This window comes from Chelonoidis abingdonii, chromosome 4 (genome assembly GCF_003597395.2).
Source record: "Chelonoidis abingdonii isolate Lonesome George chromosome 4, CheloAbing_2.0, whole genome shotgun sequence".
NCBI lineage: Eukaryota > Metazoa > Chordata > Testudines > Testudinidae > Chelonoidis > Chelonoidis abingdonii.
In genome coordinates this window covers 125,948,840-125,973,661 of record NC_133772.1, presented here as the reverse complement: position 1 = coordinate 125,973,661, position 24,822 = coordinate 125,948,840, and the positions used below count along the sequence as shown (strand labels likewise).

The following is a 24,822-nucleotide window of genomic DNA, read 5'->3' as shown; positions in this document are numbered from 1 at the left end:
CATAGAAGAGCAACAAGAATGATGAGGGTTAGAAAATCTGCCTGTTAGTGACAGAGTCAAGGTGCTCAATCTGTTTGATTTAACAAAGAGAAGGTTAAGGGATTACTTGATTATAGTGTATAGACAACACGTAGTTAATAATGGGCTCTTCAATCTAGCAGAGAAAGGCATCACATGATTCAATGGCTGGAAGTTAAACCTAGACAAATTCAGACTGAAAATAAGGCATAAACTTTTAACAGTGAGAGCAATTAACTGCTGGAACAGTTTACCTAAGTCGTCATGATAGTGAGATTTAAGTGTTCCACTATAGACACTTCAGAGTAGAAGCTCAACATTCTGAAAATCAGACTATTTAAAGTTGTCTCAGGTGGGGGCACTCCAAAAATGAAATTCCCCAAATCACTAGTTACTTCTGAAAATATACACCACTTTTCTGTATAATCATAGTGGAAGGAATGTTCTCTGTGATCCGTAGTTCAGTTCACAATAGTGATGAGGAAAGACTTTCTTAATATTTGTTTGCCCTTAAAACTATTTGCTTAGGAGGCTACTTGGAGCCGATGTGAGTTTTGGTACTGATTTCAATGGCAGAAGAATTGGGCCCATGATTATTAAGAAGTCAGACAGTAACGGTAATTGCTGAGAGAATTTTAGCCCTACTCTTATAATTAGGATTGTATTTTATTTTACTGTATATCTTTTTTGTGTACAAAATGTGTCTATTATTTATAATGCTAATAATTGCATCTAGTCAAAGAACTAATGTTTTTTGGTTACTGTAATAGCTTCATGGCTTTGTTTTGTTGCATTTTGTTTTCTAAAGAATAGTTAACATTTAAACACTGTTAACCTTAGGAAAAGGTTTATTTGCTACTTAATGTTACTATGGGCTGCCAGTCACCCTGAGTTGTCAAACTGTGAGTTTATTCCTTCTGAATGCCTTGTTTGGTTCTGAATGGGAAGAATGGAGATTTTTTTTGTTTAATCCCGGAGATTTTGCATGAAGTCTTCAGCAGTTTTAGAAATGACTTGGCGACTCTTGACATAAATACTGATTCTGCAATGGGACCCAGGCTGGCAACCCTTACTCCTGCATGGAGATCCATTGACATGAGATCAATTGTGCAGATCCAGCAGCAGGAATAGGGGCCTAATGAGTTAGTTTTGTGAATTATTTTTAATAATTCCATGATTCCCTATGGTTTTATTAGAAAATTAGTGTAACAATTTGAGGGGGGAAACTTCTGTATTTCAAACTATAGAAGATTTTTAAATCAAGCAGCAGCTTTGATAATTTGTATTGGAAAACACTGTCATTACCACACTTCTGGAGGGTTTTTTAATTCTGAAATTCTATTTTGGCTTTTTTTCTGGCAATCTTTGAATTACTAACTATAGATAAAATAAATATTAAGTTTTTATTCTTTTTACAGCACAGCTCTTTGAATTACTTTTTAGGTACCACAATGCTTGTGAATCAGTGTCTGCCCTTCCTACTGGCCTGGTGTGTTTTGGCTAAATTTACTGACATTTGGCTGAACTTTAAGTAGCAATTAGCCAAAATGCCTGGAAGATTCTTGCCAAGGTTTTCAGAAGTGACTATTTAGTTTGGAAATGATATTTCTGAGTGCTCAACTTGAGCCACCTTAAAGATGCCTGATTTTTAAAGGGTGGGTCCTCAACACTTTCTTTAAAATTAGTATAGTTAGGCCTCCCAAATCAGTAGTTACTCTTGGAAATCTCAGCTTTTAGCTTTAATTATAAGTGATTTTTTTAATATTGCATGAACAACTCAAAGAAAATTTTAGTTAATCATACTGCTAAACTAACCTTGTAAAGCTTATGAACCAGTCATAGCAAGTCCCTATGTTATAGTGTTCATAGAATATTAGGATTGAAGGGACCTCAGAAGGTCATCTAGTCCAACCCCTTGCTCAAAGCAGGGCCAATCCCCAGATAGATTTTTTTCCCCAGAGCCCTAAATGGCCCGCTTCAAGGATTGAACTCACAACTCTGGGTTTAGCAGGCCAATGCTCAAACCACTGAGCTATCCCTCCTCACTTAATTAATGTTTGTCATTTATTTTACCTTTATTAATCACAGATGAATGTGAGTCCTATTATCCTACAAAAATGAAAAACCTACTTTGTCTATACAATTTCTTCCTCCACAGTAACACCATCATACATTAAATATCTTCTCTTTCTAGTTTTGTCATTTAGTAGTGTCATGGTTTCCCCTTTTCTTCTTTGTGTTTTTTAACACGCTTCCCACTTACTATAGATTGCTTGTTCAGTGTGTAGTAAAAGAGACCTTTGACTAAAATTTGACTGGTATCTGCAACGCACTGCAGTGAAGGAAGGGAGTGGGTTTTGTAGTTTGTTTTGGTAACCATTCGCTATTGCCATCATTCCGCAGTGCTCACTGGCAAGTTGTTGATTCCTTAGGCCTTCAGACAGGAAGGGTTGGCTGTCTGCTGCAACAGATCTTTGTCCAAGGTTTCAACCAACATCATTTAGATGCTAATGTGTTGTAAATTTGCTGTTTTGTACTAGAATTTGACTGAGTTTCTGGTATGTGGCCTATCTGGGATACATGTTAGTTTTGGCCTCAAAAGGGCCTATTGTGCTGAAGGGCAGTCAGTGTCTGATTCATTGATGCCCTCAATTAAAATTTCAATCCCCTGTTTTACAGCTATGTAGTGTTAAAACAGAAGTCAGTGAATTTTTCATGAATCAGTGATACTTAGTCCATTTCCATTTTGTCACCTTAATATATTTGCCTCCTACATTAATAACCAAAAACTACTAATATGTACTGTATGAAGTGAGATATTATGCCAAAGGATTGTGGCATTTTTTTCTGTTCAGATTAGTACATCATTAGAAATTAAAAGTTTAATATTATAATAATATATTTTGACTACCTCTGTGCATCAGAGAAAACATTCTGCTCCTCGTGTGAAGAGAACCATTTCTATCTTAAACAAGTTTTTTTACCAGATTTAGCAATATTACTAGATAGAAAACAGTGATTTCTTTAATAATGTACTAACAGCATCTGAAATGATTTTACTGTTAGACTGTATACTATTTCAATAGAAATTATTCACATTTTAGACAGCGCAAATGAGCAATTTTATGGTAACTAACAAATTAGACATAATAGGAACTCATTAAACTTCAGCTCTGATCACTAAATGTACCAAGTGGTTGTCTGTACTTTCTGGAGAAAAGAAAGGAAAAAAGAAATTTTATCCTGGAGAAAAGGGTCTTTACATGAGACAGAGACATGGCTTAATATGATATCTTGAGATATAAAGTTCAAGCAGTTTTCTTTTGCACAAGAGTACAAAATATATCATCTGATTTTACATACTGTACTTTATATTTTCCTGAATGTAATGGAAGATCCTTTTGTAAAATGAAGTAATAATTGTGTTTGCATTTATTTCACCATAAAACTAATGCATGCTGTAAGCCTTTTAAAGAATGGTGAATATTAAGTTTCTTTAAAACTCCATTTTGGTAATAAATGAAACACACAGTGAAGGGGTTTTTTTAAGCTGTAAATCTAATTGGACTCTAGCAATTACTTTAACAAATAAAACAGAAAATATGTAAATATCTCCTGAGCACTTAGAACCAAAATTTCAGACACTCACTGTCTGTATCTCCAGCCAAGAAAGGACATATGATAATTAGATTTTGAAGGACCGTGTGCTGTTGCCACAGACCGAAATATTAAAATGCAAGAAAACAGACTACCACATGGCATGATTGATTTTTATGGGAGTTCATGTTAAAGTGTTCTCTTTTTATATTACCTTTTAGGTTACCTAGGGTGAAACAAAATTACAGGCTTGGAAGCTCTGGAAAAGCTCAGTAGCAGCATTCGAGGTAAAAATGAACACACTGAAGTAATCTTTAGGAATGTCCTTTTTTGTTAACGTTAGTAAAACCTATTAGGATAGAAATTCTTATCAAGGTTCATTTTGTATTTTAACTTTTCAGTAACAGTTTGTTTACAAAAATGGATTTTAGAACTTTTTTTTTTCTTTTGGTGAATGGTTCAGTCATTCTGGGAATACTTACGCATTGGATGAATAAATTGAGTAACTTCTATTCCTCCCTTTTCTCTATGGGGATGTATATAGTTGTGGATACACGAAGTAGAATTGCCGCTTAGAGACTATCCATACTTTTGGGTTTCAGATGCAAGTCTATGGAGCAGCAATTACAGTGTTTGTATTAAACTAAATTATTTGTTAAATCCTGATAGTTGCATTTATACAAATGACATTTAAATATATGGATACTTTTTAAATAGAGGTTCAATTTTGGATAATGCACCATCCTACTAGAAATTAATAAGATATATTTTTAAATTAATTCAAATATGAATGTATTGACATGTTCAGGAGGCAGTAAAAGACACTAAGTGCTTTTTCATGCATTGAGGGCATTTGTTGAGGCTCAAATTAAAATTTGCACAAAACATAATTTGAACTGTTTTTGCCTTTTTTGTTTAGAAGTGAAATGAAAAGAATTCTTTATTGACGTATGTGAAAAATATAGCATGATTAAACAAGATACAGAACTACTGCATTTCTCTTCTAATTGTCATTCTTGTTGACTAATAATAGCCTATTGGTTTTCAGCAGTTGCTGAATTTAAAGTATGATTTTTGTAGTAGTTTTAAAATGTCCAGGTAAAATAAATCTTGTAATTTATCTTTTCATTTCTTGCTGAGTCTTTCTTTTCTGAACTTTCATTTCTTGAAATATTTTTTACTCATTTTAAAAAATACAAATTCCAAAACTTTTACATCTGTTTCTCACTGTTAAACCAAAATACTGGAGACTATATTGTCACTTTCAAGATAGACCTTTAACATAAGAGCTTGCCTTTCCTGTGTACTGATGTAGATACATCTGTGTATGGTTTTGAGAAATTACATAAGGGATCTTTATATTACTACTTATGACCAAAATATTATTGTCCATTCTTTTACAAATTCCTTGTATTTTGCACTATTTACAGAATTTTTGAGCTATCCTTTAATTGCACACTTATGTTTTTATTTCGTTTTAGAGCAGAAGCTTGCAAATGATGCAGTTAATGTACAAACTGATATCATGATGTCAAAATGCAGTTCAAAGAACACACACACAGAGATCTCAGAAATTAAAACGGTAAGTCTGTGTTTTATAATATGAGAGAAACAGGTTGCAAACAAGTATATGTGTATCAAATTAGGCATTAACATGTTTTATTGAATTTCTTTAAATGGCTAAACCTTTGGAACAATACTGTAAAGGCTTTTTAGGTTCACAATCTAGGCTAATATAAAATTATTGAATAATCTGTAGTTTAATTTTATATATACACACACAATTTTTACGAAGAAGTAGCTTTATTTTCTCCATAGGTGCGGACTATGTAAGAGGCGGGTAGCTAACCAAAACCATTTATAAATACTTACCATTAGATTAGTCATAAACTACAGACCTTTAAAAATTTAATGAAATGTAATATGATTAGAAATGTTTAACTTATTTTTAAATTTCAGCGATATTTTAGATTTAAACATTTGCAGTGTTGTGAACTCAAGCATTGTGATGCAAGTGAATTAGATTCAGAATGAATATATACTTTTTTTTAAAAGAATGGAAGGGTGGAATCTTGCTCATCTAAACTGAAAGAAATACAGGAAGTAAACAGCACAAAATAAGTCATATTTGATTAAAAAGTACTTTGTTTTAACGATAAGGCAAAAAAAAGTAAGGATTTGCACTTGACTCAATTTTAGCTCCATATATAGCTTCAGGAGAAGAAAACACTGTCCGTTACTTTTCATAGCGGGTAAAAGTGGTTGTGTTTTTTTTGTTTGTTTTTTTTTTAAAGTTCTCTAGGAGGTTCCACAATGAAGAGTGGTGCTGAAGAGTGGTGCAGAATGTATTTTTTTTATTTTTTTTTTTAATTTACAGTAGTGTTCTCTTTGTGCTACGTTTTTAGCTAACCTGGAACTCTGCTCAGGTAACTGGTGGGGTGAATGTGTGCTGTCCTGATTCTTGTGACTGCTGGGAGCCAAGGCTGCTCTGACGTAGGCTTGAAATGGCCCCAATGAGCAATCACACGAGGCTGGGACCTCTGGAGCTGGATCCTTTGGCTACACTGCCTCTGTCAAGGCTAATTCCTCACTCTAGCACTTCGAGTGCAGAAGGTGGGGGCCTGCAAGGATCCTAAAAATTAATACTGGCCACTCCAGGCTTGTATTAAACTCCCAAGGTTACAGCTTTTCTCTGATGTTGAATTGGTAGATGCTGCCACCAACCAAGTGCAGAACCCCTTTGAGAGCTCAGGAAGGCGCACTTGGGAATTTCTTCATGTTGGGTACCCTCAAGCCCTTTTATCCCTCCACCCCCCAGGGAAGAGCTGAGAAAGGAAGGAAGGAAGGAAATCAGCTGTTGCCACCAGCTAATTAAACAACATGTGCACAAACCTATTAAGACACATAAATCCAATTCTGTTTTTAAAGGTAAATTTTATTTAAAAAAAAAAAGAGAAAGAAAATGCACCTGGGAACTCAGGCTATTGCTAGATTTTAAAAGAGCAACTACAAGAATTAAGTACCAAGAATAGCTTTTTTGAGGTCCAGCTTAAAGGTTACAAGCAAAACAAAAGCACCTGGGGTTAGCACAAAGGAATCCGCAAGCCATAAAGAAATAAAAAGGATAAACCTAATTGCGTCTTCCTAGACTTTTCCTGATCTACTTGCATATCTGGGGTTTTAAATGAGTAGTTTCTAGGTATGATACTGATGATTTTTTCATACCTAGCCCAAGCTTCTTACAGCATAGTTGCAGCCCTGTCCGCCTCTCCCAGCTATACCAGCAAACATTTTCTAGTATAGACCTGACCTTACTGTCAGTTCTTTAGTCTCCTTTCTCATTACCACAGTTTTAACCTAGGACAGGTGGGCAAACTATGGCCTGGGAGCCATTTCAGGCTGGCCTGCAAGTTCCCAAGTTCCCACTGGGAAGCCGGGTCAGGGTCACACCACGCTGCTCCCGGAAGCCGCGCCATGGCCCCGCTCTGAGGGTTGCGGGCTGCTCCACACCTAGGAGCCAGAGAAGGGACATGCCACTGCTTCCGGGAGCCGCTTGAGGTAAGCGCCGCCCAGAGCCTGCACCCATGAGCCACTCCCCATACCCTAGCCCTCTGCCTCAGCCCTGATCCTCCTCCCACTCTTCAAACCCCTTGATCCCAGGACAGAGCACCCTCCTGCATCCCAAACCTCATCCCTAGCCCACCCTAGGGCCCACACCCCTGGCCGGAACCTGCACCCCTGCCCCAGCCCTGATCCCCCTCCGAACCCCTCGGTCCCAGCCCAGAGCACCCTCCTACACCTCAAACTCCTCATCCCCAGCCCCACAACCAGAGGTCCCCCCCAAACCCCAATTTTGTAACCATTCGTGGCTTGCCATACAATTTCTATTTCCTGATGTGGACCTCAGGCCAAAAAAGGTTTGCCCATCCCTGACCTAGGATGAGGGACTTCAAAGGTCCTTAATTTCCTGAGACTAAGTTCTAAATTGTCCACCATTTCAGCAGGTCAGGAAGAATCCGTCAGGAACTCCAGCTGTTGACAATACTACATGGGTTATAGAAGAAGCTCTTCAGAGGCAGGTCAGTCTAACATGATCCTCAACATAATCTTGATCTCATTAAAATTATTAAAGAGGCTTTGCTGAGCAACAAAAAAAGAGCCTTTTATTCTCTCAGTATGCTTGTTGAGAAAGCAATATTCTGCTTACGTGTTGTATAGCATGTGTATAAAGATATCTTTTTGGTTCACATCTTGTTATACATCACCTTAAAAAGTCTAGGGTTTTTTGGTGTAAGAAATTAAAAATGAGGTTAAATAATTGCACCATTTTTCCAGTGAAAGATACCTCAGGGAAACTTGTTCCTAGAGGGCTTTTGAGTATTTCAAGTACAATACATTCTCTTTGCACTTTTCTTGAGTTTAAAGAAAACAAACCTGAGATCCCAAACTTTTCTAAGAGATATTGGAAGACAATAGAAAAACTAAGCCCTGGTCTACACTACAGGGTTAGGTTGAATTTAGCCGCGTTAGGTGGATTTTATAATGAACGTGTCTACACAAGCACCCCCATTCCACTGACCTAAAGGGCTCTTAAAATCGACTTCTGTCGTCCTCCCGGGCGAGGGGAGTAGCGCTAAAATCGACCTTGCTGGGTCGAATTTGGGGTAGTGCGGACACAAATCAATGTTATTGGCCTCTGGGAGCTATCCCAGAATGCTCCAATGTGACAGCTCTGGACAGCACTTTCAACTCTGATGCACTAGCCAGGTACACAGGAAAAGCCCCTGGAACTTTTAAATTTCATTTCTTATTTGGTCAGCGTGGCAAGCTCAGCAGCACAGGTGACCATGCAGTCCCCTGTGGTGCTCCCTGACTCTCCTGGTCAGAGAGAGGCCACTCAAGCTAGGCCTGTCAGGTCAGGGTCAGTGTATGTCAGACAGGCAAGAGCCCCCAGTAGAGCTGCGCGATTATTAGTCACTACCAGGCTTTAGCCTGGGCTTGGGTAGCTCAAGTAGTCAGCCCTTAAACACAGTCTACCAGGGCTGGCAGGGGCCTGGGCGGAGCTCAGGCAGCCAGCAAGCAAAGCAGTCTCTCAGGACTGGCTTTGGCCTGGGCAGAGCTCAGGTGGCCAGCAAATAAACAGTCTCTAAGCGCTGACTTTTAAGGGAAGCTCCTCTTCAGGACTAGAGCCTCCTTGTGCAGTGTGGAGGGGAGTTCAGCCACCCTAGGTTGGGGTGGCAGGGGGACGCGCTTCCACCCTACTCCACCGTGTCCCAGCCCAGGGCTCTGGCAGGGGCACAAGTGGCTGCCCCAGTGTCTGTGGGGATCCAGCTGCAACATGCCGACTGAGTCACTCTGGGCTCTGCAGCTGTCTGCTCCGTGACTGCCCCGGGCTACTTTCTGCCATCCCAGGGTTCAGTACCTGCAGCTTCCAGGCCTCTTCCGACTCCTCATGATATACAGCAGCAGGTACTCCAGGCCAGTCATTGTCAGCATCTGGGCATCGAGAACAGCCAGGTGCAGGTTCCTCTCGGGGAGCAGGAGAACAGGCAGAGCGTCCTTCTCTTCCGCAGGCTCTCCCCCAACTGTGCTATGAGGCCAATCTTTTGTACTTCTGGCCCCGCCCTGGTACTTCCAGCAAGTGGGAGCGGGGTCATCTAGGCCCTGCCCTCCAAGAGGCATGTAATACTCCCTTGCTCTCCTGCTCTCAGAGGGAGGCCACTCAGGCTCACTACATTCCCCCAGAATTGTAAACGAGGTCCAGCATGGAGGGAACAGGAGACACTGGATCTGATTTGCTGTATGGGGAGAAGAATCTGTGCAGGCAGAACTCCAATCAAAAAGAAGAAATGCTAATATACATGCCAAAATCGCATAGGGCATGGTGGACAGAGGCTACAACAGGGACATGCAGCAGTGCCGCGTGAAAGTCAAGGAACTCAGGCAAGCCTCCCAAAAGACAAAGGAAGCAAACGGTCACTCTGGCTCAGAGCCCCATACATGCCGCTTCTATGATCAGCTGCATGGCATTCTGGGGTGGGGGAGCCTACCACTGCTCCACCACTGTCTGTGGACACCTGCAAGGGAGGAATCTCATGCAACATAGAGGAAGATTTTGTGGAGGAGGAGGAGGAGAATACGCAGCAGGCAAGTGGTGAATCCGTTCTCCCCGGCAGCCAGGACTTTTCATGAGCCTGGAGGCAATACCCTCCCAACGCGGGATCCCTGACCCTGAAGGCGGAGAAGCCATCTCTGGTGAGTGCACATTTGTAACTATAGTACATGGTTTAAAAACAATAGTGTTTAATGTTTGATTTGCCTTGAAGACTTGGGATGCATTCATGGCCAGTACAGCTACTGGAAAAGTCTGTTAACGTGTCTGGGCATGGAGTGGGAAACCTCCAGGGACATCTCCATGAAGCTCTTCTGGAGGTACTCTTAAAGCCTTTGCAGAAGGTTTCTGGGGATGGCTGTTCTAATCTCCACGGTAGGACACTTTACCACGCCTATCCAGTAGCAAGTAGTCTGGAATCATTGCGGCATAAAGCATGGCACTGATTGACCTGGGTTTTGGTCGCATTCAAGCAATATTTGGTCTATATCAGGGGTCGGCAACCTTTCAGAAGTGGTGTGCCAAGTCTTCATTTATTCACTCTAAATGTAAGGTTTCCTGTGCCAGTAATACATTTTAACGTTTTTAGAAGGTGTCTTTCTATAAGTCTATAATATATAACTAAACTGTTGTATGAAAAGTAAATAAGGGTTTTAAAATGTTTAAGAAGCTTCATTTAAAATTAAATTAAAATGCAGAGCCCCCCAGACTGGTGGCCAGGACCCAGGCAGTGTGAGTGCCACTGAAAATCAGCTTGTGTGCGGCCTTCGGCATGTGTGCCATAAGTTGCCTACCCCTGGTCTATGTCTTTCTGTGTTAGCCTCAGGAGAGTGATATCGTTCATAATCACCTGGTTGAAATAGGGGAATTTTTGTAAGGGAACAGTAAAAGGACCCCATTCAGGCTGGGCTGTTTGCGCTTGGCTAAAAGGAGTCATCCCTGAGAATAGCCGCGCGGTGCGGGGAAGGGTGAAGGGATCATCCCAAATAGGCACAGGGAGAGTTGAAGGGAGGAGTGTGCTGCACATCCACCCGAAAACTGCAACCTCTCCTTTTAAATGGCAAACCCAACCAGCATTGCTTGCTATGGGAAAGGAGGGTGCTGCAGTTTGCACACATTCCCACATGTTATGAAGGCATTAGAAGCCAAACCCGCGTACCCTTTGGCTTACTATGGGTGCCTGGAAACCGAATTCTCTTGCCCAGCCTTGTGTGATGTCACCATACCAGCAGGCGCTCAATATAAAAGGCAAAATGTGACCTTATACCTAAAGAACATGTGCTGTCTGCTGTGAATTGCTTCTTTCACTGTGAAAGAGTCTCCCTTTTGTTCTCAGAAGTGTATCATTTTAAATTTTACTCTCCCTTTTTATCCCCCCGCAGGTGCAAATATTTCTGTGCTCCTCCTATCATCTCCATCCCTGAGGTTATCACAGGATTAGAAGGTGAAAAAAATGCACTCGCAATGACATGTTTTCCGAGCTCATGCAGTCCTCCCCCACTGATGCATTCAGTGACAGAGTCCAGGAAAGCAGTAAGTGAACGCGATGAGAAGAGTCAGGATGCAGTGCTGATGCTAATGGGGGAACAAACGGACATGCTCGGGCATCTGGTGGAGCTGCAGGAAAGCCAACAAGAGCACAGACCGCCGCTGTATCCACTGTCCAACCACCTGCCCTCCTCCCCAAGTTCCATATCCTCCTCACCGAGACACCCAAGAACGTGGGGGCGTGGGGGAGGGAGGAGGGCAGGCTCCGGGCACCCAGCCACTCCTCCAGAGGATGGCCCAAGCAACAGAAGGCTGTCATTCAAACAGTTCTGATGTGTAGTGTGGCTACAATAAGCAATGTGGCCTTGTCCTTCCCTCCTTCCCAACTCCACCCTACCCTGCCTGGCCTACCTTACCAGTTATCTCCCTTCATTAATTAAAAAAAAAATAATTAAAAAAAACGCATTGTTTCAAAACAATATTGACTTTATTTCTTTTGTCAGCTGTGATCGAAGGAGGGAGGGTGGTTGGTTTAAGGGAATTAAAATCAACGAAGGGGACAGGTTTGCATCAAGGAGAAACACACACAACTGTCATGCCGTAGCCTGGCCAGTCGTGAAACTGGTTTTCAAAGCCTCTCTGATACGCAGTGGCCTACCTGTGCTTTTCTAATCACCCTGGTGTCTGGCTGTTCAAAACTGGCAGCCAGGCAATTTGCCTCAACTCCCACCCCGCCATAAACGTCTCCCCCTTACTCTCACAGATATTATGGCACACAAAGCAAGCAGTGATAACAATGGGAATATTGGTTGCGCTGAGGTCTAACCTAGTCAGCAAACAGTGCCAGTGAGCTTTAAACGTCCAAAGGCACATTCTACCACCATTCTGCACTTGCTCAGCCTATAGTTGAACTGCTCCTGTCTACTATCCAGGCTGCCTGTGTATGGCTTCATTAGCCATGGGAGCAAGGGGTAGGCTGGGTCTCCAAGGATAACTATTGGCATTTCAACATCCCCACCAGTAATTTTCTGATCTGGGAAGTAAATCCCTTCTTGCAGCTGCTCAAACAGCCTGGAGTTCCTAAAGATGCGAGCGTCATGCACCTTTCCTGGCCATCCCACGTTGATGTCGGTGAAATATGCCTTGTGATCCACCAGTGCTTGCAGCACCATTGAGAAGTACCTCTTGCAGTTTATGTACTGGCTGCCAAGGTGGTCCAGTCCCAAGGTAGGGATATACATTCCGTCTATCGCCCCACCACAGTTAGGGAAACCCACTGCAACAAAGTCATCCACTGTGACCTGCACGTTTCCCAGAGTAGCTACCCTTGATAGCAGAATGTCAGTGATTACATTGGTTACTTGAATTACAGCAGTCCCCACAGTAGGTTTGCCCACTCCAAATTGATTCCTGACTGACTGGTAGCAATCAGGCATTGCAAGCTTCCACAGGGCTATTGCCACTCACATCTCAACTGTCAGGGCAGCTCTCATCTTGGTTTTCCTGCACGTCAGGGCAAGGGAAAGCAACTCTGAGAGTTGCAGGAAGGTGGCCTTATCCATATGGAAGTTTTGCAGCCACTGGGAATCATCCCATACCCGCAACACTATCAGAGGCGTAGCCGTGTTAGTCTGAATCTGTAAAAGCAGCAGAGAATCCTGTGGCACCTTATAGACTAACAGACGTTTTGGATCATGAGCTTTTGTGGGTGAATACCCACTTAGTCAGATGAATGTAGTGGAAATTTCTAGGGGCAGGTATATATATGCCAGCAAGCAAGCTAGAGATAACGAGGTTAGTTCAATCAGGAGAGGATAAGGCCTGTTCTAGCAGTTGAGGTGTGAAAACCAAGGGAGGAGAAACTGGTTCTGTAGTTGCAAGCCATTCACGTCTTTGTTCAACCCTGAGCTGATGTGTCAATTTGCAGATGAATTGAAGCTCAGCAGTTTCTTTGAAGTCTGGTCCTGAGTTTTTGTTGCAGGATGGCCACCTTAAGTCTACATAGTGTAAGCAGAGGGGCATTGCTGGCATATGATGGCGTATATTACATTGGTGGACGTGCAGGTGAATGAACCAGTGATGGTGTGGCTGATCTGGTTAGGTCCTGTGATGGTGTCGCCGATGTAGATATGTGGGCAGAGTTGGCATCGGGGTATGGTGCGGTGTCTCTTGCTTGCTAGCATATATATACCTGCCCCTGGAAATTTCCACTACATTCATCTTAAAGCAATTTTTATTCTGATAGTTGGATGACCAACATTTTAGGTCATCAAAGCAACTGTTTCAGATCACTCGTCACACATAAGGCTTTCAAATAATTAAAGAAATGAGCCTGACAGTACTCCTGAGTGATGCTTTCTGGCCAATTTGCAAACTAAACAGGCTGGTACCGAAAAGTAAAGTCTTGAATTTCCAATTGGCTAGAGGTATGGTACCACTATCATTGCTGCAACTGTTAAGAAGTAGCGTGAGCACTGCAATAAGAACATAAGAACGGCCACTATGCGGTCCCACCAGTCTGTGGTTGTTTGCCAGGCCCAGAATTGGCGTTCCACTGTATCAACCAGCCCCACTGCTGCCATGATGTCCCAATTGCCACATCCTGTGCTATGTCAATGTCCTCCTCACAATCGTCCTCGTGCTGCCATCTCTTAGCCAGGTTCTGCACATACTGTAGTATAATGCGCAAGGTGTTTACAATGCTCACAACAGCAGCGGTGAGCTGACCGGGCTCCATGCTTGCTGTGCAATGGCATCTACATGGATAACCCAGGAAAAAAGGCATGAAATGATTGTCTGCAGTTGCTTTCACAGAGGGAGGGGAAGGGAGGGCAGGGGAGACTGATGACATGTACCCAAAACCACCGTGACAATGTTTTTACCCCATCAGGCATTGGGAGCTTAACCCAGAATTCCAGTGGCAGCGGAGACTGAGAACTGTGGGATAGCTTCCCACAGTGCACCATTCCATGAGTCAATGCTCGCCACGGTAGTGAGGACACACTCCGCCAACTTAATGTGCTTAGTGAGGACCTAGACAATCGACTGTATAAAATAGATTTCTAAAAATCGACTTCTATAAAATCAACCTAATTTTGTAGTGTAGACATACCCTAAGGCTCTCTTTCTAGAATGCTTCAACTGAATGCCAACGCAGAGAAAAGGAGTTTCATACAATCATATTACAGAGATTATAGAAATGAGAAGGACGCATTATGTCATCCAATCTATCTCCCAAGGTCAGCTTGTTTGACTAGTTCCGAAGTGTGGAACTGATGAAAGAAACTGACTTTACACAAGACTCTGAAGTGCAGTCCAGAATTTTTAACTCTTAATTTTGGAAATATCCAAGAAATCAATTATTGTAGAAAGGAAGAGAATCCTATTTCAATGAAAGTGAAACTTTTCCCACTCCATCTGGTTATTGTTGAGGTTTTTCTCCAAGGTTAGAGTGTCTTTCATGAAAGACTTCTACTTCTCAAGTGAAAAACAAAGTGAAATCTTAGGGTAAATAATCACAATACTGTTTTAATTTTCAGTTCTTATGTTCACCAAATATATCTTTGATAAAGCAAATGGAAGCAAATAAATGTTTAATGCTGTTTTTAAAATATACAAAAATATATGCTACTTTTTGTTAAATATTAGTATTGTGAAAGGTGTATTGTGTATATGCCCTAAATTTGGCAAAGAAAGGACAACTTCTGCCTCAAAGACGTTATCCACCAGGATGGCAGCAAATTTAAAAGCAAATAAGTCATCAAACGTACAAACATAGGAATAGAATCTCTCCAAATTTTGCAGGAGCTGGCATGGAATGCTTCCAGTTAGTATTTTCCATTTCATGGTTTAATGTTTACTTTCATCTGTTGATGCTCAAGTTCCATTACATTTTCTTCCTTGATACCCAACAGATGGAACATGATATAATTTTTTATCTTTCTGAGTTTTATTTAAGATGATGTATTTGGCTGAGTTTGAGTGTTGTAGCAAGAGAGAGCAGTTAAGCAGAGAAATTCGAATGCAATTTTTGTATAGTTGACGAATGACTTGCTTTTAAATTTGCTGTCTACCCTGTGGATTCATTCCTGGAAACACATTTCCTGAACATCTGAGTGTGTTATTTAGAGGGGAAACTAGAAGTTTGTTGGTAGAGTTAAAGCTAGGTACAGACCTTTGACATCACTAGGATTATGTCAGATAGAAATTCATAGATCAAGGTTAGTAACTGCTGAAAGAACAGATTACTTAACTAGTGGATATGAAAACAATTATCTTCTGTGAATGAAACAGAAAAATCCTAAAATGTTTCACAGATTTGTGTATATGATATATTACACATACAAGAACTATGTTAAAAACATTAAGTTGCAAAGTCAAGTACTGAAAAGTTAGGAAATGCATATGCAACCTTAATTCAGCCCCTTTGTGCTTACATGATCACATACTAGTTTTTCCACAGGACTCCTGTCCTCATTTAGTTCACAAGAGAGACGGTGCCTACTTACTGAGCACCTACTCTATATTTTGTTTTCTCATTGTTTGTGATCTCAGTCCTTTGTGACCTCAGTCCTTATCTACTGCATACTATTCAAATTCTGCTCTGAACACAGAATTATTAATTTTCTTTGGGTTTTTCTATGGCACTCAATACTATAGTATCCAGGGGCTTCACAAACATTAACAAATATATCTTCACAACACTTCTTTGAAGTGAGGGGATGGTATTATCGCCATTTTACAGATGGGGAGCAGAGGCACAGAGATTAAGGTCAAAAATTTCCACTAACTTTGGGTGCCTAATTTGAGATGACTGGGACCTGATTTTTTTCAGATTACGTAGCATTTTGTAACACTTTATATGTACAAAGCATTGCTCCCAGTCTTCTTAACCTGACATTTCCTAAATCAGGTGATTTACTTTGCAACTTTAATATGTTCTTTTAGTTTTTGTTTGTAATGTGTTTTATTTATACACATGTGCACACACACACTTTTTGTGTAAAATCTATACAGAAAATAAAATATACTCACCCACTGCTGAATTGCAGCCACCTCAAGAGTAGAATGTAGTAATTTTTTATGATGAGACTAGTTACTCAAACTGAAATTACGAAGAAAATATTTACTAGACAGAGTGTATTACTGAAGTAGTAATGTGAGCAGGATTCTGGCGTTAACCCCTTTTGCTCTTTCGAATCTGTTATGGAATCTGTTTAATGAAAGGGCTAGTCAGGACCTTGGTTTTACATTTGACCTGAAAGATTTCAGCTCCAGCAGCACATTTTCTCCCCATGAGACTCAGGATGTAATTTCAATATTGCTGTGAATGGAAGTACCACCTACTGAATCACTACCACTCTTTGCCGCATCTGAGTTTTTCTTGGAGGTCTCCCATTTAAACACTCACCAAACAGTCACAATCTAAAGTGGTATGGCTGCTATCCTACCAAGGCTAGTAGGCCTAAAATTGGACCTGTCAGTTTTGTTTTGACACAGCAAATAAGCTCGCATGTTGTGCTGCCTCTGCTCTGTTTTTGTGAGCCAGCAGATAGCTTATACAATAATTCTGAAGCATTTTTCCCTCCCCAAGTTTGGCTTCAGCAGCTTCTTTGGGTTTTCTTTTTCACTTCCACTAATTTACAAAGTAATGTAGAAGATAAAGATTAACAGGTATGTTTATTGCCCACACTGACCTGGCAGGCCAACCATTTTACTTTGTCCAGCTGTTGTCTGCTTCCCTTCTTGGATAGTCTGAGGGTCCAGTTAATTCCTCTCAGTAGATTCTGAACATAAGTACTTAGTTGTTGACTGTTTCCAATTATAACCTTACATTTTTTTTCAGATAAACCAATTAATTTTTTTCTTGGTTTCTAGATACTTCTGTACTATTTCAGTTTATTAAAGAACTTATTGTTTTTCTTGCTTTTGAAATAGAAACTTTGAAGGGTACAAATCTTTCATTATTCTTCTTCCAGGGCTTGCTCATGTCCATTCCATGTTAGGTATGTGCATTCTGCATGCACTTTTGCCAGAGATTTTCCCTCAGCGGTGTCCGTTGGGCTGGCTCCAGTACCCTCTGGAGCTGCCCGAACTTATGTGGTTTGGCATGCAAGTCTCAGGCCCCTACAGACATGGTTAGCGTCAGTTTACTCCCCGAACAGACACCACTTAGATTCAGTGCTCACTCTTCCACTCCTGGTCCTGACCTCCCTGGACTGGTGGAAAGATCCAAGGTCAGTGATGATGGGAGTACCCTTTGTTATCCCTTGAACCATCAGTGTCCCTAGTGTCGGACGACTCAGATCTAGGTTGGGGAGCCCACCTCCACCTCCTCAGGACTTGGGGCCTATGGTCCCAGGAAGAACTGTCCCTGCATGTAAATGTCAGGAAACTCAGGGCTGTATGCTTAGCCTATCAAGTGTTCTTCCCCCAGGTCTCAGGCAAGGTGGTGCAAGTTCTGACAGACAATACCATGGCCATGTTCTATATCAACTAACAGGGAGGTGCTTGATTCTCTGCCCTGTCAGGAAGCCATTTGTCTGTGGGAATTTGTGTGTGGCACTCCATCCACATCGCATCACCACACTTTCCAGGATCCCAGAATACACTGGCAGGTCATCTCAGCAGATCCTTTTTCTCTGATCAGAAGTGGCCCCTTCATCTGGAGATGGCTAAGTTCTTCTTCCAAAGGTGGGGTTCTCCCTGGGTAGACCTGTTCATGACCAAGCAGAACAGGAACTGCCATCAGTTTTGCTCGCTGCACAGGCACAGTCCAGGCTCCGACACCTTCCTATTCCCATGGATAGGGCTCCTGCTGTACGCTTTTCCCCCAGTCCTTCTGGTTCACAAGGTCCTTCTGAAAATCAAGGGGTACAGGAGGGTTATTCTTATAGCCCTGGTGTGGCCACGTCACATCTGGTTCGGCACACTAATGGATCTATCAGTAGGATCCGCTCCTCCACTTCCACTTCTGCTCCATCCGGACCTCATCTCAGAAGACCACAGCCGGTTGCTCCTCCCCAACCTTGCCTACCTTCACGAATAAATGAATGTTAAATGACTGAGCCCAGAGGAGCAGGCCTGTTCAGAGCAAGTTCAGCAGGTCTTATTAGGTAGTAGGAAGCCTTCCATTTGGGCCACCTACCTGTCCAAATGGAAGCGCTTCTCCCTGTGGGTGTCTCAGTGAGATCTCTTTCCCGTTTGTTCTTCCCTCCAGGTTATCTTGAACTACTTGCTCCATCTAAAGCAGCAAGATCTGGCCCTGGTATCTCTCAGGGTGCACTTAGCAACAATCTCGGCCTTCCACCTGCTGATGAACAGCAGATCAGTGTTCTCTAATCAGATATTGGTTCGGTTTCTCAAGGGATTGGCGAGATTCTACTCTCAGTTACACAAAACAATCCCTCCATGGGACTTAAACTTGGTTCTGTTAGGGCTCATGGGCCCTCCTCTAGACACACTAGCATCGTGCCCTCTACTACTTCTCTCTTGAAAGGCCACCTTTCTGGTGGTGATCACCTCATCCAGAAGGGTCTCTGAAATTGGGGCCTTGTGTCAGAAGCACCATACAGTGTTCTTCAAGGACAATGTCCAACTGCATCTCCACCTGTCTTTCCTGCCAAAGGTGGTCTCACAATTCTATAGCAACCAGGCTATTTTCCTGCCAGTTTTCTTCTCAAAGCCTCACAAGAAATCTGAGTAGCAGCATCACTCATTAGATGTTAGACCTGCCCTTGCCTTCTATATTGAGTCAATTAAATTCTTTTTCAAATCTAAACAACTTTTTGTAGCAATAGCAGAAAAGATGAAAGGGCTTCCAGTGTCAGCCCAGAGGATCTCCTCCTGGATAACTGCCTATATTCGGGCTTGTTATGAGCAGGCGAATGTCACACCTCCTGCCTGTCCTAATCACTTACTCCACGGGAGATCAGGTCTCTTCATTGGTGTTCCTTGCACAAGTCCCAGTCCAGGGCAGCAACTTGGGCATCAGTGCATATTTTTGCATCCCACTGTGCCATCACTCGACAGGCTCAGTACGATGCCAGGTTTGGAAGACCAGTGTTGCAGTCAGCATGTCCATGAATTCTGAGCACACCTACTGAGGGTACTGATTGTGAGTCCCCTAAAGTGGAAGCAAGCACTCAAAGAAGAAAAAATGGTTAGTAACCTTCCATAGCTGCTATTCTTTGAGAGATGTTTCTCATGTCCATTCCACAACCCACCTCCTACCCCTCTGTTGCAGTTGATCGGGAGGAAGGAACTGAGAGGATGTGTGGCAGGTGGCACCCTTTAAACCAGCACATGAGCGCGTGGCTCGAGAGGGCCCTAGAGTCAGCCTGATGGATACCACTGAGGGGAAAATCTCCAGCAATGGTGCACACACCTAACATGGAACGTGAGCAACACATCTCGAAGAACAGCAGTTATGGAAGTTCAGTAACCGTTTTTTCTGGCTTACCTCCATACCCATTTTAGACTGTGATCTGGTCAAATATCAATGCTAAACGAACATGTCCTTGCCCTTTACTCAGATGCGAGATGGATATATAAGGAAAACCCTGCTGCTGTAGAAGTTAATGGTGGTGGTTCAGAAGAAGGCCTTTTTTCCTCAAGGCAGTACTGGTACTTAACCCAAATTCCCATTACATTATGCTATTTCAGATGCTGTTTACCTGATGAGACAGTGTATGTCATTGTATGGCATTACTCATCCCATTTGTGCTCATTAGAGATCCCATGGTACTATTTGTTTCACTGTAGGGTGGTGGTTGCTTCAGTAGTACGACCAAAAAAAATCCAACTATGGTAGTTATCGTCTATCTTCTTGCATTTCTCCTGAGTTTAAATTGGATATATAATTCTTCATTTGCCTCCAGAAAAGACTACTGCTCTGGCAGAGGGAGATTGCTGTACTTTAATCCTAAAAATGACAACTTTTCCTGATGATAGGCAAAAAACAAAATTATGGTTTTAGAACAAATGTGATGTTCAGTCTTTTACAAACACAGCCAAAACTGCTTATGAATATGAACTTTATGCCATAAATGATAGACGTCTCATCAGATAGATGGCATCTGATAAAGCATAATGTCATGGGAGTTTAATGTCTGGCTTAAATGGAATTGCAGGAAGTTAGTCACTGTTATCATAGAGGGGTATGAAAGAAGGGAGACATGCTCCATTTCTGGCTTTATGTCCAAAATTCAAAATTTTTGAAAGTATTTTAGTCACTGGAACATGTTCCTGGAAAAAGAAATAAACGTTCATACAAGTTTTCTGAAATGAGTTTTGATGTCTCGCCAAATTTTAAACCTGTATGAACATAACCCATAGCATCCCCAACTACAAAATTCACAGTATTATCAACTTCCTCTTTGTTTGAACTGCACTTCCTTTTTTGGAATTCTGTAGCTGTTCTCTTCCAAACTTGACAATTTCTACTTATTTGAAACTAAAATGTTCAATCCAGTCTGCCAAATTTCAGCAATATTGTCATACAGTTCCTTTGTTAATGAAGTGTGTGTGTATCTTCTCCATCAAAATACATTTTGGCCTAGGGAAAAGTGCATTGGGCTGGGAGCCTGAATACCATGAGTCCAAGTCTTCCCCCTTTTGCTAACTGGTATTAATTATGAGTGATTCATAGCACTACTTATTGAGCAAGGTGTTGGGTGTCATGCCCCTGAAATGAACACCCTGAGACACTGCTGAGAATAGAATCTCTATGACAGAGCCAAATCTCATCAAGTAAACCAGACTACCTCTCAGAATAATTAGACCAAAGCTTTATGCTTGCCTGTGCTGTCTATGAAATGAGGCTATTCTTGCATATATCCATAAAGCACTGTGAGACGCACAAATGAATGATCCTGTTGAGCTATGGAATCATATACCACATTCTACAAGGTGGTGAAACAGGATTGCTATGGTTTTTAACACTTTGCTACACATTTTTGAGGTCCTTGATACATGCTTAAATTTTAAGTATCTATTACACCATTACAAAATTAAAATATTGATTTGAGCTCTACAGGTGTCTGGCTTCAAAATTAATGTATTTCTTGTTATCAAAAACTTTGTACCATTGTACCCAATGAGTTTCTAGTTTCCCTAATCTGTCTGATATTCTGCATTGTTTTTTCTTCTGGGGAAATATTCAAAGGGAAACCTGTGTCATTGTTTCCTCATCAGAATTTTTCCAGCAAAAGAGAGAAAATTATCGCTCTTCTTTTCAGAATTTTAGAGAGACAATGTGGGTGAGGTAATATCTTTTATTGGGCCAACTTTCCAGAATTTTATCATCTTACTCTGTTTTACTTAAAAGTGGAACTAGCACATGTATGTTACTTGTTATATCTTGTAATTTAACATATTTCTGGACCTTGTAAATAGAGACTGTATTAACAGAATTAAGACAAATTCAAGAGTGTGAACTTGATGTTACTCTGGGTTTCTGTGACACTGGTTAATAATATGCTGTCCTCAGTATAAATATGCAATTGAAAAAATGGCTGTTTATTTAGACCTCTTAGTTTACCTCTGAATTATTGTTACTATTCTGTAGATATAAGTAAACAAAAGGCTAGACCTTCCAAGAAATAAAATTCCAGTAAAGGTGTTCCCAGATAAACTCATATCAAAAGCCTGTCTTTTGCTTTGTGCTTTTAATAATGCATGATTTTAATGCCTTATTTTTTCATAGTAAGCTGTGCTGGAACAAAAATGCAATGAGAAAAACACTGGATGAATGAATGAATGAAAAGCCCTGCTTTGCAATCCCTCAGCATGGCAGGACTGCAGCTTATGACCCCTGCTTCCTCACCAATGGGTCCCTTTTTTGGACTGCCATGGCAACAAGAAGCAATTCATGATAACATTTACACACCAAGAAAATATCAGGTACTAATGACAATATTATTATTTTTCATTGTCTATGCATAAGATTTAATTTTCATTCTATCTATTCGAGATAATCTTCTTGAGACTGATTTTCTTGTTTTATGTGCATTTGTGTTAAGAGCTTTTCATTGCAGAGGGACCATTGGACGGTCGAGATGATAAAGGAGCACTCACGGACAATAAGACCATTGCAGGGAAACTAAATGAATTCTTTGCATGGGTCTTCATGTGAGGGAAATTCCCAAATCTGAGCCATTTTTTTTTTTAGGTGACAGATCTGAGGAACTGTCCCAGATTGAGGTGTCACTAGAGGAGGTTTTGGAACAAATTGATAAATTTAAACAATAATAAGTCACCACGACCAGATCATATTCACCCAAGAGTTCTGAAGGAACTCAAATGTGAAATTGCAGAACTACTAACTGATTTGTAACCTATCATTTAAATCAGCTTCTGTACCAAATGACTGCAGGATAGCTAATGTGATGCCAGTTTTTAAAAAGGGCTCCAGAGGTGATCCCGGCAATTATGGGCCAGTAAGATTGACTTCAATACCGGGCAAACTGATTGAAACTATAGGAAAGAACAAAATTGTCACACGCGTAAATGAACATGATTTGTTTGGGAAAAGTCAACATGTTTTTTTATAAAGGAAAATCATACCTCACCAGTCTGCTAGAATTTTTTGAGGGGGTTAACAAGCATGTGGACAAGGGCGATCCAGTGAATATAGTGTACTTAGATTTTCAAAACGCCTTTGGCAAGGTCCCTCACCAAAGGCTCTTAAGAAAGTAAGCTGTCCTGGGATAAGAGGGAAGGTCTTCTCACGGACTGGTAACTGGTTAAAAGATAGGAAACAAAGGGTAGGAATAAGTGGTCAGTTTTCAGAATGGAGAGAGGTAAATAGTGGAGTTCTCCAAAGGTCTGAACTGGGACTAATCCTATTCAACATATTCACAAATGATCTGGAAAAAAGAGTACAGAGTGAGGTGGTAAAATTTGCAGATGATACAAAACTACTCAAGATAGTTAAGTCCCAAGCAGACTACGAAGAGCTATAAAGGGATCACACAAAACTGAGTGACTGGGCAACAAAATGGCAGATGAAATTCAGTGTTGATAATGCAAAGTAATGCGCATTGGAAAACATAATCTCAACTATACATATAAAATGATGGGGTCTAAATGAGCTGTTACCACTCAAGAGAGAGATCTTGGAATCATTATGGGTAGTTCTCTGAAAACATCCACTCAATGTACAGCGACAGTCAAAAAAGCAAACAGAATGTTGGGAATAATTAAGAAAGAAGTAGATAATAAGGCTGAAAATTTCATATTACCTCTATATAAATCCTTGGTACGCCCACATCTTGAATACTACATGGAGATGTGATTGCCTCATCTCAAAAAAGATATATTGGAATTGGAAAAGGTTCAGAAAAGGGCAACAAAAATGACTAGGGTTATAGAATGGCTTCTGTATGAAGAGAGATTAATAAGACTGGGACTTTTCAGCTTGGAAAAGAGACAACTAAGGGAGGATCTGATAGAGGTCTATAAAGTCATGATTGGTGTGGAGCAAGTAAATAAAGAAGTGTTGTTTTACTCCACTTCTCATAACACAAGAACTAGGGCTCACCAAATGAAGTTAAGAGACAGCAGGTTTAAAACAACAAGCAGGAAGTATTTCTTCACACAATGCACAGTTAACCCATGGAACTCTTTGCCAGAGTATGTTGTGACGGCCGAGATTATAACGGGGTTCAAAAAAGAACTGGATAAATTCATGGAGGATAGATCCATCAATGGCTATTAGCCAGAATGGGCAGGGATAGTGTCCCTAGCTTCTTTTTGCCAGAAGCTGGGAATGAGCGACTGGGGATGGATCACTTGATGATTACCTGTTCTGTTCATTCCCTCTGGGGCACCTGCCATTGGTCACTGTTGGAAGACAGGATACTGGATTAGATGGACCTTTGGTCTGACCCAGTGTGGCCGTTCTTATGTTCTTATTGCAGTGCTCACACTACTTCTTAACAGTTGCAGCAATGATAGTGGTACCATACCTCTAGCCAATTGGAAATTCAAGACTTTATTTTTCTGTACCAGCCACTGTTTAGTTTGCAAATTGGCCAGAAAGCATCGCTCAGGAGTATTGTCATGCTCATTTCTTTAATTATTTGAAAGCCTTATGTGTGACGGGTGATCAGAAACAGCTGCTTTGATGACCTAAAATGTTAGTCATCCAACTATCAGAATAAAAATTGCTTTAAGTTGATGTAAATTTTTCATCTAACGCTGGGTGAATCATACAAGTATTTCAACATGTAGAAGCCATACAACCATAAATGTGTAACCCATGTTAACATGGTATGGCTCCTTGTCCTTCTCTAGTGGCTACACCACATAGAGATTAGACTGCTGCTGCCTTTGAGCTAATGGATCTGGTCTTTTTGCTCAACTGGTGAGGCTCATATTTTTAGATCCAGAAGTCATCTGCAGGAATTAAATCAAGCACACCCGAACTAGAGACATCATTACATGTAATAAAGATTTATTTAATCAGATATTTGCGGTACACTTCTACCTCAATATAACACTGTCCTTGGGAGCCAAAAAATCTTACTGCATTATAGGTGAAACCGCTTTATATCAAACTTGATTTGATCCGCAGGAGTGTGCATACACACACCGTGCCCCCCCCC

General features: G+C 41.1%; 1 protein-coding gene across 12 annotated transcripts in view; it reads left to right on the top strand.

Moving 5' to 3' along the window:
* The window catches only part of DICER1 (dicer 1, ribonuclease III), a 105,094-nt gene that overhangs the window by 11,139 nt on the left and 69,133 nt on the right, over positions 1–24,822 (top strand). For 3 of the 12 annotated variants that reach the window (XM_032772056.2, XM_032772053.2, XM_075065663.1), the window contains exons 2-5: positions 3,837–3,902; positions 5,097–5,197; positions 7,617–7,694; positions 21,921–22,117. In XM_032772056.2, the coding sequence (XP_032627947.1) occupies positions 21,974–22,117 (144 nt within the window). In that variant the 5' untranslated portion in view covers positions 3,837–3,902; positions 5,097–5,197; positions 7,617–7,694; positions 21,921–21,973. Of the gene's footprint in view, positions 1–3,836; positions 3,903–5,096; positions 5,198–6,020; positions 7,174–7,616; positions 7,695–21,920; positions 22,118–24,822 lie in introns of all 12 variants that reach the window. The other 9 variants (XM_032772060.2, XM_032772058.2, XM_075065660.1 and 6 more) reach the window with 8 other exon arrangements.